At 34.7% G+C, this 20638-nt stretch overlaps 1 protein-coding gene across 12 annotated transcripts in view; it reads left to right on the forward strand.

Annotated features, from left to right (window-relative positions):
• Nucleotides 1-20638, forward strand: part of BLTP1 (bridge-like lipid transfer protein family member 1) — a 204277-nt gene that overhangs the window by 78295 nt on the left and 105344 nt on the right. For 6 of the 12 annotated variants that reach the window (XM_082462683.1, XM_082462685.1, XM_082462692.1 and 3 more), the window contains 7 exons: nucleotides 3219-3416; nucleotides 5969-6097; nucleotides 8103-8222; nucleotides 8920-9200; nucleotides 14478-14728; nucleotides 17385-17643; nucleotides 18827-19664. In XM_082462683.1, coding sequence (XP_082318809.1) covers nucleotides 3219-3416; nucleotides 5969-6097; nucleotides 8103-8222; nucleotides 8920-9200; nucleotides 14478-14728; nucleotides 17385-17643; nucleotides 18827-19664 — 2076 coding nt within the window. The remainder of the gene's footprint in view (nucleotides 1-3218; nucleotides 3417-5968; nucleotides 6098-8102; nucleotides 8223-8919; nucleotides 9201-14477; nucleotides 14729-17384; nucleotides 17644-18826; nucleotides 19665-20638) is intronic. The other 6 variants (XM_082462686.1, XM_082462688.1, XM_082462684.1 and 3 more) reach the window with 4 other exon arrangements.

Consider the following 20638-nt stretch of genomic DNA (forward strand, 5'->3'; position numbering starts at 1 on the left):
AAAATAGACAAGCTGGGTCGCAGTGACGGATAGAGGCATCATGCCCTCAATACCCCCTGTCTCGTCTGCATGAACCCCTCCCCCCCCCAACTTTAAGGCCAAATGCACTTTATTTTCTTTTGCCTTTTGACCCCTTTCACCCATTTCCCCCACCCCCTACTCTCACCTCTGGCAACCACCAATCTGTTTTCTGTATTCTATGAGCTTTTTTTTAGATTCCACATGTAAGAGGGATCATACGGTATTTGTCTTTCTCTATCTTACTTATTTCACTTAGCATATTGCCCTCGAGGTCCATTTATGTTGTTGCAAATGGCAAGATTTCCTTCTTTTTTTATGACTGATATTCCACTGTATGTGTGTGTGTATATATATACACATATATATGTATATATATATATATTCACCATAATTTCTTTATGACTGATATTCCACTGTATGTGTGTATGTCTGTGTGTGTATATATATATATATATATATACACATATATATGTATGTATATATATATTCACCATAATTTCTTTATGACTGATATTCCACTGTATGTGTGTGTGTGTGTGTGTGTGTGTGTGTGTGTGTGTGTGTATATATATATATATACACACACACACACATATATATGTAGGTACATATATATATATTCACCATAATTTCTTTATCCATTCATCCATTGATAGACACTTAGGTTTTTTCCATATCTTGGCTTTTGTAAATAATACTGCAGTTAACATAGGGATGCATGTATCTCTTTGAATTAGTGTTTTCATTTCCTTCGGATAACTACCCAGAAGTGGAATTGCTGAATCATAACGGCAGTTCTATTTTTAAATTTTTGAGAAACCACCATTATTCTCCATAGTGGATGCACCAATTTACATTCCCACCAACAGTGCACAAGGGTTCCCTTTTCTCCATATCCTTGCCAACATTTGTTATTTGTGTTCTTCTTGATGAGAGCCATTCTGACAGCTGTGAAGTGATATCTCACTGTGGTTGTGATTTGCATTTCCCTGATGCTTAGTGATGTTGAGCATCTTTTCATGTGTCTGTTGACCATCTGCATGTCCTCTTTGGAGAAATAGCTATTCAGATCGTCTGCCTATTTTTTAAATTGGATTGTTTGTTTTTTTGCTATTGAGTTGTGGGAATTCTTTATATATTTTGGGTATTAGACCTGTATCAGATTTATGATTTGCAAATATTTTCTTTTCTTCTGCAGGTCGCCTTTTCATTTTGTTGATAGTTTCCTTTGCTACAAAGAAGCTTTTTAGTTTGATGTAGTCCCACTTGTTTATTCTTGCTTTTGTTGCTTTGCCTTTGGTGTTAGATTCAAAAAATAATCACCAAGCCCATGTCAGAGAGTCTACCGCCGATATCTTCTTCTAGGAGTTTTATGGTTTCAGGTCTTACATTCAAGTCTCTAATTCATTTTGAGTTGATTTTTGTATATGGTATAAGATAGTGATCGAGTTTCATTCTTTAATATGTGGTACCCAGTTTTCCCAGCACTATTTATTGAAGAGACTCTCCTTTCCTCATTGTATATTCTTGGATCCTTTGCTGTAAATTAATTGACCATATATATGTGTGTTTATTTCTGGGCTCTCTATTCTGTTCCATTGACTTATGTGTCTGTTTTTATGCTAATACCATACTGTTTTGATTATTACAGCTATGTGATAGAGTTTGAGATAAGGGAGCATGATACCTCCAGCTTATTTTGTCTTTTTCAAGATTACTTTGGGTATTTGGGTTTTTTTGTGGTTCTATACGAATTCTAAGATTATTTCTTCTATTTCTTTGAAAGATGCCATTGGAATTTTGTTAGGGATTGCATTGAGCCTGTAGATTGCTTTGGGTAGTGTGGACATTTTAACAATATTGATTCTTCCAAGCCAAGATCCACATGTATTTTTGAGCTCAAAAAAAGCTATCAAAAACTTTATACTGAGAATTATTGAATCTCAGTGCCAGAAGTGATCTTTATTGACCATCTTCTCCAGCTGCCTCAGATAAAACAGAAGGGAACTGAGACCTGGAGAAGTTAGGTGATTTTATATACCGTCACACAGCTTAGACGAAAATAAAATTTAAAAATGTGTCAGAAGAGTTTCTAGATCTACTGTTATAGTCACAATTTGAAGTGACCTTTTAAGAATTCTTTATGAATTAGATTTAGCTCTATTCTTAAAAACACTTTTTTATGAATGCAGTTCCCAAAATTTGTGTTGAAACAAGGAACATTAACCCTGTAAGATGGCCTGCACACACACACACTAAAAAGACTGTCATGGTAAAATTAAGATAAATAATTTCAAGTGTAAAAAGTGCTGCAAGGAGAGGAATGAGGTACTTTGGTAGCACGTAATAGTCTTAAGATAAGAACATGATAAAACTTGATTCTAAAAGATCTCTGTGGTGGTTTTGTAGAGTGTGGACCAGAGATATGTAAAAGGTAAGGCTTGGGAGATCCTGGCAAGAGGTTGTATTATTTGGACCAGGATGATAGCAGTGAAGCTGGAAGAAACTAAGTGCATTTGTGAGAGATTGGGAGGTAGATTCTATAGAAATTGGTGACTGATGGGTAGGGCATTACCAAACTTACTTGATTCTGTGTTTCTAATAAGCATCTGTGAAACCAGTGTTGCACGGAATACCCTATTTTAGGACATATCCTTTAGCTTTCTGAGTAAGTCTTAGAAATTTTCTCATTGAAATGTTGCTGCTTTTTAGTTGTGAATATATAATTATTCTTGTAAGATGAATCTATCCTTTTAATATTTACATAATTCTCAAAATCTTTATGGAAGAGGGCTTTCTTTGCTACTTCCTTGTTTTATGGTCTTAATGGTCTTTGTTCTTCCATGTTATTTTCTTCTTTTTAATACTTCAATCTCATGATTCCTGCCTTGTCACAAAAGATTGGCCTCTTACATTCCCTCTCAGTCAGAATACTTGCTTCTTTTTATTCATTGAGGCAGTTAGCAATCAGAGATCGGCATTGTTTTTAGGACTTTGCTGTCTCGCTTTGCCGTTGGGCTCTTATGGATAATGTCACTAAAGAAGCTTAACACAGACTACTTTTATGGGTACAAGGTTGTGTTAGGAGCTTGTGGATCCCAAAGTCATATTTTCCAAATAGCATGTTTTTACCTTTTGTCTCTGGGAGAAAAAGCAACTAGCAATTATAATGCTGATTTTTCTTATGCTTCTTACAGTCTTATTATTGTTTTCAGCAGCGACCCCCTGTGGATGAAGTGCTCAGGGAAGGTCACATCAGTTTGTCAGGTCTCCAGCTGAGAGCACATGCTATGTTCTCAGCAGAAGGTCTTACTTTGGGAAGTGATTCCTTAGAATACGCATGGCTAATTGATGTGCAGGCTGGAAGCCTTACAGCTAAGGTCACAGCACCACAGGTATGTTCTCAGTTCTCAGAGTGCTATCTCCTGACTTTTTTTTTTTTTTCCTTTACTCACCCACCTCCCCAAGAATAGGTTATATGCCCATTTGAATGTTCATTTTATTTCCACTTGCCATTCAGAATTTTCTTGGTAGTATATGAGTCAGAGACAAGTTTCACTTTTCTGGGCCACCTAAAATTGACGGGTGTGATGTTTTATAGTTCTGTGTAATACTTTCAAGAATTCAAGACTTTCTTTGAGAAAAACTCAGGATGAGAAATTTCTGGAAATCAAATTATATATTATTAAAATTACATTACTTGTCTCTCCACTGTTGGAACAATCTTGTTTTCCCAGTACACAGAATAATTTTCTAAGAACTTTACCTTCTTGTATATTTCTTAAGTAGGATTTGAAAACAGCATTTATACTATTAAGGTGGCATGATTCTTTACTTGTGATGTCCCAAAACAAGATAAAATCATTTGAACCTCCACTTAGTGATATGGATACTGGTTTAGAAAAATAAAAATGAATTTATTGGTAAGAAAATCTGGTCTAGAGTGCTAGTTGTGATCCTTTTGGATAAACTCTCCTTCCCACTCACTGTCCCACTTAGTCTTCAGGGGTCTCAGATGCCTAAAGGGTTACAGTCAGCCCTCCCTATCCACAGGTTCTGCATCCACAGGTTCAACCAACCGTGGATTCAACCAACTGCTGATGTGGAGCCTAAGGATACAGAGGGCTGACTGTATTTAGTTCTAGAAATGGACCATTGAAATTTAGTCAAATGTCTATATTACTGTAATATTTCACCTGTTGAGCCATATACAGGCATACCTCATTTTACTGTGCTTCATAGATTTTGCTTTTTTTTTTTTTTTTTTTTTAACAAATTGAAGGTTTGCGGCAATGCTGCATCAAGCAGGTCTATCAGCACCATTTTTCTGACAGTATTTGCTCAATTTATGTGTCTGTGTCACATTTTGGTAATTACTGCAATATTTCAAACTTTTTCATTATTATTACATTTGTTATGGTAATCTGTGATTAGTGATCTTTGATGTTAGTTACTATTGCACAAAGATTATGAATCATTGAAGGCTCAGGTTAGCATTTTTTAGCAATAAAGTATCTTTTAATTAAGGTATGTATGTTGTTTTTTTAGACAATGTTATTGTGCACTTGATAGACTACTAGTTACTTGTAAATATAACTTCTACATGCACTGGGAAACCAAGTATTTGTGACTTGCTTTATTGTGATAGTCACTATATTGCAAATTTATTGCGGTGGTCTGGAACCAAACCCACAGTATCTCTGAGGTCTGCCTGTATTTACAATGTGCGTTTCATAATTGGTGTTTCAAAAGATTGGAATGTGGTAGAAAGGTACACACTCAGTTTTTAATAAAGAGTTGCAGAATGAGTGTGAAATACGTGTAATTTAGAGGTAGGTAGTGGCAACAAGCAGGTGAATAAAGACTAGATACCTTGTGTATCTGAAGGAAATTGTTGGAGGGCAGCAAAAATTAAGATTCTAGAAATAGTAGGAAAATGAATGGAATTGAAAAGGGATATTTTATATATAAATGAATGGAAAGAAATATATAATAATGGGTGAAAACAAATATTCATTGCTCAATAGCCTAATAACTATCTTCTTCTTATCTGCCATTTTCTGTCTCTAAATATACAAGTAAAAACTGAAGCATATAACAAAACAGTTTGTTCCCAGCAAGCATGCAGTGAAGCTGTGCTGACCCTCCAAGACTGGACACAATTCCTTTAATCTAACGATTGCTAGACTCTCATATAAGTTGCCCTTATTAGAAGATGAAACATTTCTCTTTCTTCTGCACTAGAATCATGGCATCACTGTTTCCTGCAAGGTTCATGAATCCATAGGTGCTTTTAGTGTTTATTCCATTCTTTGTATGTTTTAAAAGTGAAATTCATGTTTTCTGAGAGTTCAAGATATGTACTTTTTCTGAGGGGGGGATAATACCATGTATACCCCGTCTCAGTGTTTATTGTAAACTAACCAATGATAAAATAAAGGTTTTTTTTTTAAACTCAAGATTTGATGAAAAATTGATATATACTTACTTAAACTTCTATTCATAAAAGTTCTTCAATCTTCAGAATACCTGATTTTCTAAAATTGTAGCTTAATAGATATAAATTTCACTTCAAAGCTTGGTTTATTATTAGGTAGAGAATTTTAGGTGCTTTTCTGTGCAGAGGATTCCGATTAATCATATAAGAAGAAAGATATAACCTTGAAAAAAATCACTTGCTTTAGAGGTTGCTGAAGTTGAATTTTTCAGTTGAAATGAGTTTTCATTTTGGCAATGCATTTTGTCATTCACAAATGAAAAGTAACACAAGCTTATAAATGATGTCAAGGTAGAAAAATGATATTGGCTAACAAGTAGATTATGTAGCAGGTATAAGGCACTGTTTGGATTCTTTCAAACTGTATTAATATTCTTGATAAGCTTTTAAACTCTGAACAATTGTTTAGAATGCTATCAGTGTTGTCAACCTGTCATGGCTTATTTGCAGCTGGCTTGTCTCTTGGAGTGGGGACAGACATTTGTTTTTCATGTCGTTTGTCGGGAGTATGAACTGGAAAGACCAAAATCAGTAATAGTATGTCAGCATGGAATTGATCGTCGGTTCTGTGAATCCAAGGTATGTTAACAGATATGTTAGCAGTATTATAAACATTTATGGCTTTTTTCAAAATGAAAGAGATATCAGCTTTAAATCAACTACACACAGCATCAAGTAAACACCAAAGTTGTTTTTTCAATTACTAAAATTATTTTGCAAATTTATAGCCACTTGTTATTTAGTTGTAAATATCTAAAATATGAGGTAATTATTAAAACATACAGTCACAAATAAATGGAGATATTATAAAATTATGTCTTATCTCTTACTGCATTATTATACTGACTCTTTGGGATATGGCTGTGTATTTATGTAGAAGATTTAGAAGTTGGAGGAAGAAGGTTAAATTCCTTACATGGCATTGTTTGCAGACCCTTCTGGAACATACATGTTCTCCTTTAACATGATTAGCAATGTTGGGCATTTGCCAAGTTTCCTGACTCCAGACCTTACACTCTTTCTACCGCATTGCACTACCGCGACTAAGGGTCATTACAGTACCTTCAAGAGGGGTGTAAAAAGTAGATAATAATGCCTGAAATCATGTACAGGGGAAGAGAGATGCAGAGTGTTATTTTGTAGTAAACACTGTTCCTTATGCATTTAGGGTGGGGAACATTTTTTAAGTATACTCCTTTGAGAAAACCTGGAAAACATTGCAGTTTCAAAAAAGAAAAATAACTTACCCTAATTCTACAACATAGAGATAGCCATTGCTAACAGTTTAGTTTTTCTTTCTAGTCTCTTCTCTATGTGTCTTTCCTTTCTTTTTTCTTTTGTTGTACAAACTATATGTTTGCTATTATATTACTGTGAATTGGAAGTAATTCATTCTGCTTTTAATTTTATGTCCAAGAAAATCTGTAACCTGTGCTAATTTACCATCAATAAAGGAAAGAGCTGTAATTGGTGATAAAATTATTTATTTTCTTGTTATAAACACAATGCCAGGCTCCAGGGAATTGGTTCCTTAGTCATTAGTTTCTTACCAATAATTTGTACATACGTGTAGGTATCGCCTCCCTCTTTTTTTTTTTTTTCCTACTAATACTCAAAGCTTTTAAGTTGTATTGTAATTAAAAAAAAATCAACTTCATTGAGGCATAATTTACATACAATAAATTCACCCTTTTTAAGTTTGAGTTTTGAGAAAAGTTATATATACTGGTGTAACCCTTACCACCAGTGAAGATCTAGAACATTTCTATCACCTTAGGAAATTCCTTTGTGACCCTTTGTAGTCAGACACTATTCCATGCATCCACTGATATTCTTTCTGTCACTTTAGATCAGATTTTTTTTAAGGTCTATTTCGTGTGGAGGAAATATATTAGTATAGAGCACCGACTATCATGCAAGACACCTGCCTTCTAGCCCTGGCTCTGCCACTGATGAGAAGAGTACATGCTGTTGGGCTGGTAATTTATTCAGGGCTGCCATTTCCCAAAGAAGTTCAGTGAAGTTGGGGATATGTATGTTATCTTCCAACCTGATCATGACCAAATCTATGTTTTAGGAGTAAAACAGAAATAAATCTGTGTGGCTTTTCCTAGATATCATCATAACATTTACAGTTCATATATTTGTGGATGTGTGTAAAAATGTGCATGTGAATGGAATATGAAATACTCTTAAGAAAATCTTACAACTTTAAACTCCTATACAGTTCTTATAAACCTGTGACATTGTTTATCAGTTTCCTTTGGCTGTTCTTTTTGAGTTTCAATAACAAGTTTTATATGTATTCTGTCAGTATAGTATTGCCACATGCCACTTTTGCATGAAAGTGACACATGGTTGCTTATGATTAATTTTCTAATTGGCAAGACTTTAATTGCTGATTATTTATCATTATAAATATATCTAATGATAGATATATAATTTATCATTATAACAAAGTGAAATTTAATTGATATTTTAAAATACACATATAACAAGACTTGTTTATTTAAATAAGCAGATTTATGTATCAAAATAATGAATTGATGGTAAAGAATTAAATGTTCAATCCATTTCATTTTAGTTGAGTTGTATTCCTGGGCCTTGTCCAACTTCAGATGATTTGAAGTATACTATGACTCGTTTAGCAGTAGATGGAGCTGACATTTATATTGTGGAGCATGGCTGTGCTACAAATATAAAGGTACACGTTTGTCTATTTCTTGGCCAGTGTAATTCTTTTTCCTTTTTGCCAAACCAAACCTCCATTTCTTGAAATAAAACACATATTTATAGTTTGCCATCTCACAGAATAGTACAGAATTCTAGGAGATAGCTTTCTATTTTATACCATCTGTGTTCTCTTCCAGTCTTATATTTTTAAAGGCACATTTTCACTACTTTTTTACTCTAACTGAATTATTATAACCTTGCTTTATGGCAGGGATATAAACTGGTAGTGTGCTTATACGGCAGGAACATAAATTGGTAATGTTTTTAAAAGATTTAATTTTGAATTCCTTTAGGTTTTATTCATTTATATTTCCTGTCTGGCTTCTGGAAACATTTGTTTGCCACTGCTGCTGACTGGTTACTGTTTAAAATCGAGCCTTGTTAAGATTCTGTGATTTCATTACTTACTACTCTTCTAACTTTTCTTTCCTCCATCTCTCATTTTCCTTTGGAATTATATTCTTTTCCTTTTATCTTTTTTAAATTGAATGTTTATTTTTATTCTGTTGCATTTATCTTTTCTATTTCCCCTTTCTCTTTGTCCCTTTCCCTTTCTTTTCTTCTATGTTTCATGCAATTTGAAATAATTACTTATTCTATAGTTTACTGTAAGATGCTTAAAAATACAGAAACTACAGTTTTGTTTCATTTTCTTCATTCAACTTTAGATGGGTGCAATTCGGGTTGCAAACTGTAATCTCCACAATCAGTCGGTTGGGGAAGGAATAAGTGCTGCAATTCAGGATTTTCAAGTGAGACAGTACATTGAACAATTGAATAATTCCAGAGTTGGACTTCAGCCTGCAGTACTACGGAGGGCCTACTGGCTTGAAGCTGGGTCAGCCAACTTAGGACTTATTACTGTTGATATTGCATTAGCTGCTGATCATCATTCTAAACATGAGGCACAAAGACATTTCTTAGAAACTCATGATACCAGAACTAAGAGGTAAGTGAAATTTAGGAATGGTAATAGTCTCAAGTTCAGATGAAAATTACTAGATAATTATAGAGGAAATTCTACTGTTAAGAATGGAATAAGAATGTGTAAAATAAAGACCGAATGTGATTGTGCTGGGTATTCCTCAATGAATAAATAAAGATCTTATATTTAAGTAATCACATTGTATACATCATCTGATGATGGTGTGGTTGCTGGAAAAAAGCATTATTTTTTGATATGTTTCTAAGCCCATGCTGTGTATGTCAACAGTGAAACAAATATAAATTACTGGCCCCCAAATAACCTTTTGTAAAGCACTACACCCCCTTGTCTCTCACCACAGCCCTCCACTTCCAATATGTCATTCCTAGAAAACACCATTACTAATCACCATTTATTCTACAAAACTTCTTTTGTAGGCCTTCACAACTGCAGGGAAGACTCAGAGTACCTAAACCTTAAGAAATGATTATATCTGCTTTTTAAAAAGTTGCCAAAGCTTCTTACTGAATTACATCTGTTTAAAATGATAGTATGACTTTTTCCATCCCCATCTCTTCCCTTCTAAAGTTTATAAAGCTTATTTTAAAAATAGAGAAAACTATTAAGAAATAAAGGAAAATAATTATAGCCCTACTACACTGAATTTGTTACATTTCTTTCCAGTGTTTTTAGTGTATTTTTCTTATACTTGAAATCATCCTGTATTTACATTTAAAAATTCTGCATGTATGTAATGTTGCCCTTAAAAAAAACAAAAGAGCCCATTTTTTGGTTTGTTTTTACCAGCAAAATGAGTTTTTTTGGGAATAGCAAAGAATTGCAATTCAAAACAAGCAAACTGTGGCAAACCATAGGCAAGTCTGGAGAACAGAGGAGAGGAGAGAACAGAGGAGAGAAGGGAGGAGACTGGGGAGGCTGTGGTGGTTCTTCGTTGGCTGCAGCCCTTGGGCAGCTTGTTTTTGCTGGGTCAGGAGGCTGGCGTCTGTAAGCTGTGGACTGATAAAGTTCCTTTTAAACAAATGATAATGCATCCATCAAAAAGGTATACTGTGCTTTACTTAGCCATTGCCCTTACATTAAATACATAGATTGTTTCTAAATTTCTCATTATACATCAAAGCTTTTCCCACGATTTCTGGGTATTTCCTTTAAATAGTTTCCTTAGAAGGTTGTATGACTGACTGTGTTAAAAACTGAGCTTTTTATATGCATTCCCGAACTACTTCCTAGAAAGATTATTTCATTTTATATTCCCAGTGGCTTTTTAGGAAAGTCTCTGTCTTACTGCACCTTTGCTACCCTTTGAGTGTTTTATAATAACCGAAAGGTGGTATCTCTTTGCTTTATTTTGCATTTCTTTATTTTGAGATTAATACTTTTTGCAAATATTTATTGGCTATTTTTATTTCCTCATTTGTGAATTGCCTGCTAGTAATCTACATACATTTATTTATTGGGATCTTGGTATATTTCTTACCAATTTTTAAGAGCTCTATATAGATTATCGCCCTTTTTTGATCCCTGGTGCTAATATTTTGCAGTTTGTTTCTTTTATTTTTTTATTCTTATGTAAACAGATTTTAATTCTTATGTATTCAAATATGTTAACCTTTCCCTTTTGTAATTTCTTGTACTAATTTGAGAACACTCTTTTTTTTTTTTTAAGGAATTCCTTTATTTTTATTATTTATTTATTTATTTATTTATTTATTTTTGGCTGTGTTGGGTCTTCGTTTCTGTGCGAGGGCTTTCTTTAGTTGTGGCAAGTGGGGGCCACTCTTCATCGCGGTGCGCGGGCCTCTCACTATCACGGCCTCTCCTGTTGCGGAGCACAGGCTCCAGATGCGCAGGCTCAGTAGTTGTGGCTCACGGGCCTAGTTGCTCCGCGGCATGTGGGATCTTCCCAGACCAGGGCTCGAACCCGTGTCCCCTGCATTGGCAGGCAGATTCTCAACCACTGCGCCACCAGGGAAGCCCGAGAACACTCTTTTTGCTAGTAATCGCGTGACCCCTGTACTTTCTTATTTTTTTCTATTCCTAACCATCTTGATTTTTTATGGTGTATGTGCATTAATACACACCATCTGGATTTTTTATGGTGTGTGTGTATTAATACAGTCAAGGATGTAAATAGATTTTTCTGCAAATATCTATTCAAATATAGAGGAAAAACTCTAAACCATCTGGATTTTTAATGGTGTGTGTGCATTAATACAGCCAAGGATGTAAATAGATTTTTCTGCAAATATCTATTCAGATATAGAGGAAAAACTCTAAACCATCTGGATTTTTAATGGTGTGTGTGCATTAATACAGCCAAGGATGTAAATAGAGTTTTCTGCAAATATCTATTCAAATATAGAGGAAAAATTAATACCTAACACATACTCATTTCACAAAATGTTTAAATATTTTCATCTATTAACTTTTCCCAAAGAACTATTTGTCTAGTTAAAAGAAATCCCTTTGAGGTTTTTATTGAGATTACATTAATCTTTTAGGTTTATTTGAGATGCTGATATCTTGTAAATCTAAGTACGAAAACTCATGTGTGGAGAATATTGTTTAAAGAAACTTTGGTTTCTTTGTTAATTATTGCTCAGGAAGCCAGTTAGTATGAACACAGTGCCTGTTCTGATAGGTCAGATGGTAGTACCAGTCGTCAGTGAAGCTAAGGAGGTGGCTCCATGGGATTTAAGGCCTCATTTAGGTTAGTTTCAGTGCTCTGGTTTGTTAAGAACTGTGAAGAGTTTGAGATTTTATCCTACTTACAAGCTGACAAGTTATCCTGCCACTGTTTCCTGAGTGCTGGCAGAAGATATAAGAAACCTGGTGAGAGACAGAAGACTTTATTACTCACAGCAAAAGCACTAGCCAGAGTCAAATGTGTTTGCATTGGTTCCCTGTGCCCTCCAAGTAGGATTGCCAGATAAAATACAGGATGCACAGTTAAAATTGTTTCAGATAAGCAACAAATAACTTTTTAGTATAAGTACACCCCACATATTGCATAGGACGAACTTATTTTTATTTGTATTTTTATTTGCTAAACCTTGTACCCCTATCCCTGAGTCCCATGGGGGTGTCAGAAAAGACCCATGATGGATGTTTGCACATAGTGGGATGCATTACAGAAGAGGAACACTGAGCTTAGGGATTCTACCTAAGAATAAAAAATCTACTTTTATAATAAGTGGAAGCAAGCCTGCTCTTTTCCAGGGTGAGACATTACCTCATCCCTTAAGGTTGCTTACTATCAGCACAATCCTGAGAAATGGCCTGGTCAGAGCCTTGCATTCTTGGCGTATCCAGCAAGAACAGGTAGGGCTGTTTAGGGCCCGTGGTGAATTGCTTCTCCCTACGTGGTAGCTCATTGATCTTCTGCTTTGGCTGCCTTAGTGCATATTTGACTCCCAGGAGTTTTGGGGAGTAGGTGTATTCATTTCTGATAAAACTGGAAAAGTTACTGGACTCCCAGACCATTAGTTTCATTGGATTAGTATTTCTGAAAAGTATAGTTCCTAAACCACCAGCACCAACGCCTCCTTGGAACTTGTTAGTAATCAGGCCTTCCCAGACCTCAGTCAGTAACTCTGGAGGTGGAGCCCAGCTCTCCATATTTTAATAAGCCCTCCCGGTGATTCTAATGCAAGCTGAAGTTTGAGAACTAGCACATTGGTTTATATAAAGACAGAGAAGGGGAGCTTACATTTGTTGTTCAACTTCTGTATTCCAGATTTTGCATCAGGTGCTTTACATATGTTATACATATTTTTCCTTCTGTCTTCTCTAGATGGATGTTCTTCTTCTAATTTGATATATTAATTTCTTCACTTCTAACTTGATATATTTATTCCATCTTATTTTTCACATCTCAAATATTATTTTTTGAAAGGTTACGTGCATTTTCTTTGTCACAACACCCTGTTCTTTTCCTCAGAGCATTTACTATAATTAATGATTAGATATTCTTATTTGTGGCCTGTCTTTGCCTCTGTACTGTAAACTTCATACGGATAAGGCTATGTCAGTTTTGCCTAGCACAATACAAGGCACACAGTAGATATGTTCAGGAAATATAAATGAATGAATGTAAAGTGAAAATGCAATACCTATTCTGTCTTCCTATGAGAACCCTGAGGATCCAGTGAGACAATGCATGTGGAAGTGCTTAGAAAAATGGACTGTTAATATGAGGTTTTATTATTTAAATTAAAAAAAAAAAGGAATAAAGATATATTTCCCAGACATATAATATTTTTTAAGAAAGGGGAGTTAATAAATGCTGACAGTTTTATGTGGGGGTCACTCACAGAGCTTGAAGAATTTTACAGACATTTTACAGAATTTTACAGACATCTTATTGTCTTAATTCTCAATACTTTATTCAGAGTCCTTATTACAAAATCATTATAATTTTTTTCCCTAAAATATAGAATGGTGCATTATTTTGATTTTATTGAGAAATAATTTTTTACTTGCCTTGTATTTATAACATTTTGGTGTACTAAATTTATCAGTGAAATAGGCTCTGAAATGCTAAAGATAATAATCTATTAAGCGTAATCTATAGTAATAGTTTTGTCTATTTTTAAAATTTTTATCATTTTTTAAAATTTTATTTATTTTTGGCTGCGTTGGGTCTTCGTTGCTGCGTGTGGGCTTTTCTCTAGTTGCGGTGAGCGGGGCTACTCTTCGTTGTGATGCGCGGGCTTCTCATTGCAGTGGCTTCTGTTGTTGCAGATCACGGGCTCTAGGTGCACGGGCTTCAGTAGTTGCGGCACACGGGCTCAGTAATTGTGGTGCAAGGGCTTAGTTACTCCGCAGCATGTGGGATCGTCCCGGACCAGGGCTCGAACCCGTGTCCCCTGCATTGGCAGGCGGATTCTTAACCACTGCACCACCAGGGAAGTCCCTTGTCTATTTTTTAGATTAATGTTTAAATTTTTAGTTCTTTTGAGAATGTTTACTGCTGTCTTTGAACTGGATTTAAATGTCTAATTTTTATATATATGCTTCTTTTTTAGCTCTTTGGTTTTTGTTTTTTTTAAAACATATGCTCTATTTCTCATTATTGTTCCTACCTATTTTCATCTCACCATGGTGAGACTTTTTTTTTTTTTAAGAAAGGCAAAATAATTAAAAAGTCCATTGTATAAACAAACTTCTTTAAAAAGTATTAACAGTTATATTTAATTGATTATCAGCTCAAAAGTTTCTGATTTCTTAATGATCTTTTGTTGTTGTTCTTTTGTTTGTTTCATTTTGGGTTTTGTTTAGGTTGTGGTTTTTGTGGCCAGATGATACCCTGAAGAATAAGAGGTGTAGGAACAAGTGTGGTTGTCTTGGTGGCTGCAGATTCTTCGGCGGCACAGTAACGGGCCTAGATTTCTTCAGACTTGAAGAGCTGACACCTTCCAGTAGCTCTGCATTTTCAAGCACGAGTGCAGAGTCTGATATGTATTATGGACAGTCCCTGCTACAGCCTGGAGAATGGATCATTACTAAAGAAGTTCCCAAACTTGTAGATGGTAATGTGTTGTCACTTGTGTTAAGCTTTTATTATCTTCACCCCTTTGCCATTCTGAGAGAAGTTCAGTGTTACTTTGTTCAACTCAGTTTTTTGAGCAGTCTTACACGTAGGGTTTAGTATAATCTGTCTTTGTTTTGCAGGTGATTTAACTCTAGCCAGATAAGACTAGTGAGTTTTTCAGAGTTGCACAAGGCAAAAGTAGATCTACTATTCAGATCTTCTGCTGTTAACATGGGTGATTTTTCCTAGCCCAACTTATTCTAAATATTTCCTTATATATCATTATTTCCCTAGAATCCAGATTCCAGAAATATACTTAGGAATAGCTACGCTTTGAAGAAACGATTGTTTTACCAGCTTACTTTTATAGGAAAAACTTATCAATAGAAATATTTATACTATTGGCCCTCATTTTATTCACTACTTTTGCAAAATATTCTTCTTACTAAAACTGTACATGTCAAGAAGAGAAATTTGGTCTTAGAGCCTGTAGGATAACTTTGCAAATACATGAGTTTGATATGAACATTGAATGGTGGCTTTAGGCATACTGGATTTATATTTATCTAGCATCTTTTCTCCAAAGACTTCAGAAATGCATTTTCCTTTGTGTTTCTTAGTTGTGTATTCCTACCATTAAGTGCAATACTTACTGCTTAAGTTGCCATGCTGTCAAGAAATGAAATGTAGAAAAGTTTTGATATCTCACCAGTATTTAGCTGTTTTCCCTTGATCCATTCAGAAACATTAACTTAGCTCTGCCTTTTGTCAGTAGACAAAGGTAGAAAAGAAGTAGTTTTAACTTTAAGAATTTATTGGATTGATTTTCATGTGTAAGGAGCTCTTAGAGGAAAGAGCTAGACTACTACATATGCCAAATTCTTGTTTAAATGATATTTCACTGAATATTAATAAATTTGTACATGTTATTTTAAGATTACTTGACTTCAGCAGTTTTACTAGAATAAGAGCAGATTATCTTATAAAATCAGCAAACACCAAAACTTCTTGACATTTAAAGGTCAAGAAAGATACGAAATAAAATTTACTTAGCTGTCTTCTTATCATATTACTTTCTTACTTTTGAATAATGTTTGTTTTTAAAGGTGTTCACAGGCATTTCTTATTTCATCCACAAACTACCATGGGAGTTTTTTATTTTCCCTGTATATGGTGAAGTAACTGAGGTCATCACTGAGGCTGAGTTGCATGAAGTCAAAAAGTCATGTATGTGGCTGGGCATAAACTAGAATTACAGTCATCGAAACCACTTTAGTTCTTTCCACCCTACTAGAGCTGGCACTATTTATAAAGACGTTGTTTGATTTTCTAATCTGCAGTTCAAAATTTAACTATCGCAAACTCAAGGAAGAAAATCTACAGGGAATTTACACATGGTATAAAAGGGAGAAAATAGCAATTTCTCTAACAGTAAACAAAAGAAACCTCATTTTAGTTCTTATAACGTGTAATAGGGAGTGTCTGTGTCCTAGTGATTTTCTCAGGAATGAGCTGTAATTGGTAAATTGCCATAAGTTTCTTGTGCAGGGAAGATTGGAATTAGTCCCTGTGTAAGTATCTGCGTTTTCCAGGAGCCACATATAGATGTACAGTGTCAGGATAGAATCAAGGAGGGCATATCAATGGAACTAAAGAATTTCCTTGGAAGGTCAGTGAACACTAGTTTCCTATCACTTAGAAATGACTCAAACCCATTTTTCTTTTGAATTTTGTTGGATTTTTACATTTGTGGTGGTAGAAGCAAATAATATTACTTACACTGTAAGTTCTTAAGTCTTCTTACTGTTTAAGTTCCATCTAGAAGTGCCTTCTGCTTGGAGAGATGTTTTCTCCTACTGGTATGTTCTTCTTTCTTGAGTAGCACAAGGATGGCTGGAGGAGAGGAGAAGTAGGGCAGTAGTTATTTTTTGGATCTAAGCAGCTATAGAATTCTCCTTTTATCCCTCTCCACCTCCAATTTACATAACACATCACAGGGCTCTTATAAAAGGCTGAGAAAATGTTCCAGATTAAAGAAAACATGACAACTGAATGTAATAATATACAGATCTAGATTGGATCCTATACTGGAGAGGGCAGAAGTGCTTTAAAGGACATTACTGGGTCATTTGAGAAAATTGGAAAGCACGTGGTAGACTAGATAACAGTATGGTATAAACACCAAATATACCAAGTTGATAATTATACTGTGTTTTTGTATTATTCTTAGGAAATAAACCTTTAAGTATTTAGGGTAAAAGCCTACTACATCTGCAAATTACTCTCAGATGGTTCCAAAAATATTATGTCTATTTTTAAAAATAGAGCAAATGGGGGCAAAGTGTTTAAGATAGGTAATTTCGAGTAAAATATCTTTGATGGCTTGGTTACCACTCTTGAAAGTTTTCTAAGTTGGAAAATTTTCATATAAATAGCTTAAAAAAAAAGAAAAAATTCACTGTGTATGGACTCTGGATTCATACTTACGTGGTTATCTTTCTGTAGTGTTTAGCATATTGCTATGTGAAATTAGTTACTTGTGCTTTTTAAAAATGATTATATACTTAAAAACAGGGAATTGGATTAAGTTATCATATTTTTCATAGATTGCTTTTGAAATTATGTTTATGTAACTCACTTTTTTGTTTGTTTAGGTAATGTGAATGGCATGAAGAGGAAAGAATGGGAAAACAAATCAGTGGGAACAGAAGTAGAGAGAAAAACTCAGCACCTTAGTCTTCAAGTACCATTACGATCTCATAGCTCATCCTCTTCTTCAGAAGAGAATAGTAGTTCTAGTGCTGCACAGCCTCTACTGGCTGGTGAAAAGGAAAGTCCCTCTTCTGTTGCCGATAATCATTTGGTTCAAAAAGAATTCTTGCATGGTACGAAAAGAGATGATGGCCAAGTAAGGTCAGTATTCAATTAGATTTAGAAACCTGATCGTAGGATTATAAGTGCTTAAAACTGTGGCAAGAAAAACTTCTCTCCTCTCAACTCACCTGTTGTAGACAATTTTTTCTCCTCCTGAACTTATTTTTAAATGTCCATTTGCTGTTGTTTTTCTGATTACAAAAGTAATACATATATGTTCATTCCAGATGTTAGGAAAATACAGAGAAGTATAAGAAAAATGAATATTTCTTGTCATCCCACCACTGAGGGTGAACCATTGTTAACATTTGGATATTATCCTTCCAGTGTGTTGAATATTTTTTGGTCCTTCTTTTGGCCCCTAGTTGATTACTTGCTTCTTGAAATACACTCTCCTCTCGACTTGATAGCACATTTCAGATTTTCCTCCCATCTCCTTGGCTTTTCCTTCTCCGTCTCTATTTCCAAGTCCTCCATTTTTTTTCCCTCCCCTTGTTCTTTCTCTTCCTCTTATAGCCTGCCATTTGTTAAATGTCATTATCCCTTAAGACTGTTATGTACCCTTTTCTCCACTGACTCTATACTGTTTCCCTAGGCAGTCTTAGTAACTGTTTGGCTTCAATTATGATCTGTAGCTAACATCTTATAAATGTTAAAAACTCCATCCAAAACCTTTGTCCCTATGAACCTAGCTACCTTCTTGATGTTTCATGGAGGGCTCAAACTCAGCATATTAAAAAAATGATCTTGTGCCTATCATGTTCAACTTGTTGTGCCTCAGTAAACGGCACTAGTATATCAGTTGCTGAAGTCAGAAATATTGGGGTTATCTGTGACTTCTCCCTCTCCTTTATTTCCTCTCATTTAATCAAAGGCCCCTGGTATATTTTGTTATATAAACTTTTAAAGGATGTGGGGAAAAAAAACTTATAAATGCTTTAGTGTTCATGGATTATGGATAGAAGATTATACTCTGGGTTTCTTTAAATTTTTATTGTTTTAAGTTGCCTCAATTTTTTTTTTTTTTGGAACTATGTGGGGTAGGAACATATATTGTACTGTTTTGCTACTTTGTATGGATATTTTATTGCAAAAGTTTACAGCTTCCTTTATTTGTAAAATAAATGATTAATATATACAGAAAGGATTTTATAAGTACTTCTATTTATACTTAAATTATATGGTGTGCATTAAATGTTAATGGTTTTTCTTTCTGTTTTAGCATTCCTACAGAAATTTCAGGAAATAGCCCTGTGTCTCCTAATACTCAGGATAAGTCAGTAGGTCAGTCTCCTCTGAGATCTCCCTTGAAACGACAAGCCTCTGTATGTTCCACCCGACTTGGAAGTACCAAGAGCCTTACTGCTGCCTTTTATGGGGACAAGCAGCCTGTTACGGTTGGAGTCCAGTTTAGTAGTGATGTCTCCCGAAGTGATGAAAATGTACTAGACTCACCAAAGCAGAGAAGAAGTTTTGGTTCATTTCCATATACACCATCAGCAGACTCTAATTCATTTCATCAGTATCGATCAATGGATTCCAGCATGTCAATGGCTGATAGTGAAGCCTACTTTTCTGCAGCTGAAGAATTTGAGCCCATTAGCAGTGACGAAGGCCCTGGAACTTATCCAGGTAGAAAAAAGAAGAAAAAGCAAGCCCAGCAGATTGACTACAGTAGGGGTTCCATATATCACAGTGTAGAGGGACCACTTACTGGCCATGGAGAAAGCATTCAGGATCCCCAGACTCTGCCATTCAAAACTCATCCTTCCCAGGCTTCCTTTGTTTCTGCATTAGGTGGAGAGGATGGTGTTATAGAGCATCTGTATGTTGTAGAAAGTGAGAAAACAGTAGAGAGCGAACAGATTACTTCTCAACAACCTGTGATGAATTGCTATCAGACTTACCTTACACAATTCCAAGTAATTAATTGGTCAGTGAAGCATCCAACCAACAAAAGAACCTCTAAGTCCTCATTGCATCGCCCCCTCGATCTGGATACACCAACCAGTGAAGAAAGCTCATCATCATTTGAACAGCTTTCTGTTCCAACTTTTAAGGTATAAGCCAAATCATTAATTTCCACTGATAAATTTATGTAGGAAAATTGATTTTTAAGATATTTAAAAAATTACTCTCTCAGTCATTTAGCTACTTTTCTGAAAGATAAAATTCCCGAAGTCATGGCTTTATGTACGACAGTAGGCCTCAGGTTTATTGATGAGTATTATAAATTTAAGCATATAAAATTAAGGAATAGTTTCAGACTTGATTGTCAGAATATTAACAATTAACGTATGGTCTGTGTCTACATTATATTCTAAGATTAGGATCATGTCTCTGTGAATTCATATTTTCTGTGTCTTAAAAGTAAAATTTTGAAATAGTTTTTAATTGTTGGTGTTCTATTATATTAATCCATAACTGCTTCTATGCAAATCCAGTTCTGTACACTTGGTATTTGAGATCTTATAATTGAGTATTAATTAATTATTGTCCATTTCTGTAATGTATTCTGTAAATAGTTTTTTTTTTTTTTAGGAAAGCTAAAAATAGGTCAAAATAAATTTAGTGATAATATCCAATATGAAGACATTTTTATAAAATCATAAATTTATAAGAGAACTTTTTATGATTTTAAAGACCAAAATTGAGCATATAAAATCTTATGGAACTGATTAACAATTCAAGAATCTCATGTGGTATATAGTAACATGTACATATATACTTGTTTAAAGTGTCTAAATGTTAATATTCTCATTTTAAATTCAGATATTTATTATATACTACTGTGTGTCAATCATTTGATATTCATGGTGAGGGAAACAGACATGGGGCTTATAGTTTAGGGTGAGAGACGGGCAGTAAATAGATAAATGGATAAGTACAGTATATGATTATAAATTCAGAAGTCTTATGAAGATAAAGGATACTGGGATAGAGAATAATGGGGGGTGGGGCTGCCTAGCTTGTATTGACATGAAAGGTCTATCACAGGAGGTAATATTTAAACTGAAACTTAAAGGATGAGGAG

The sequence above is a fragment of the Balaenoptera physalus genome, assembly GCF_965194825.1.
Source record: "Balaenoptera physalus genome assembly, chromosome: 5".
NCBI classification, from domain to species: Eukaryota; Metazoa; Chordata; class Mammalia; order Artiodactyla; family Balaenopteridae; genus Balaenoptera; species Balaenoptera physalus.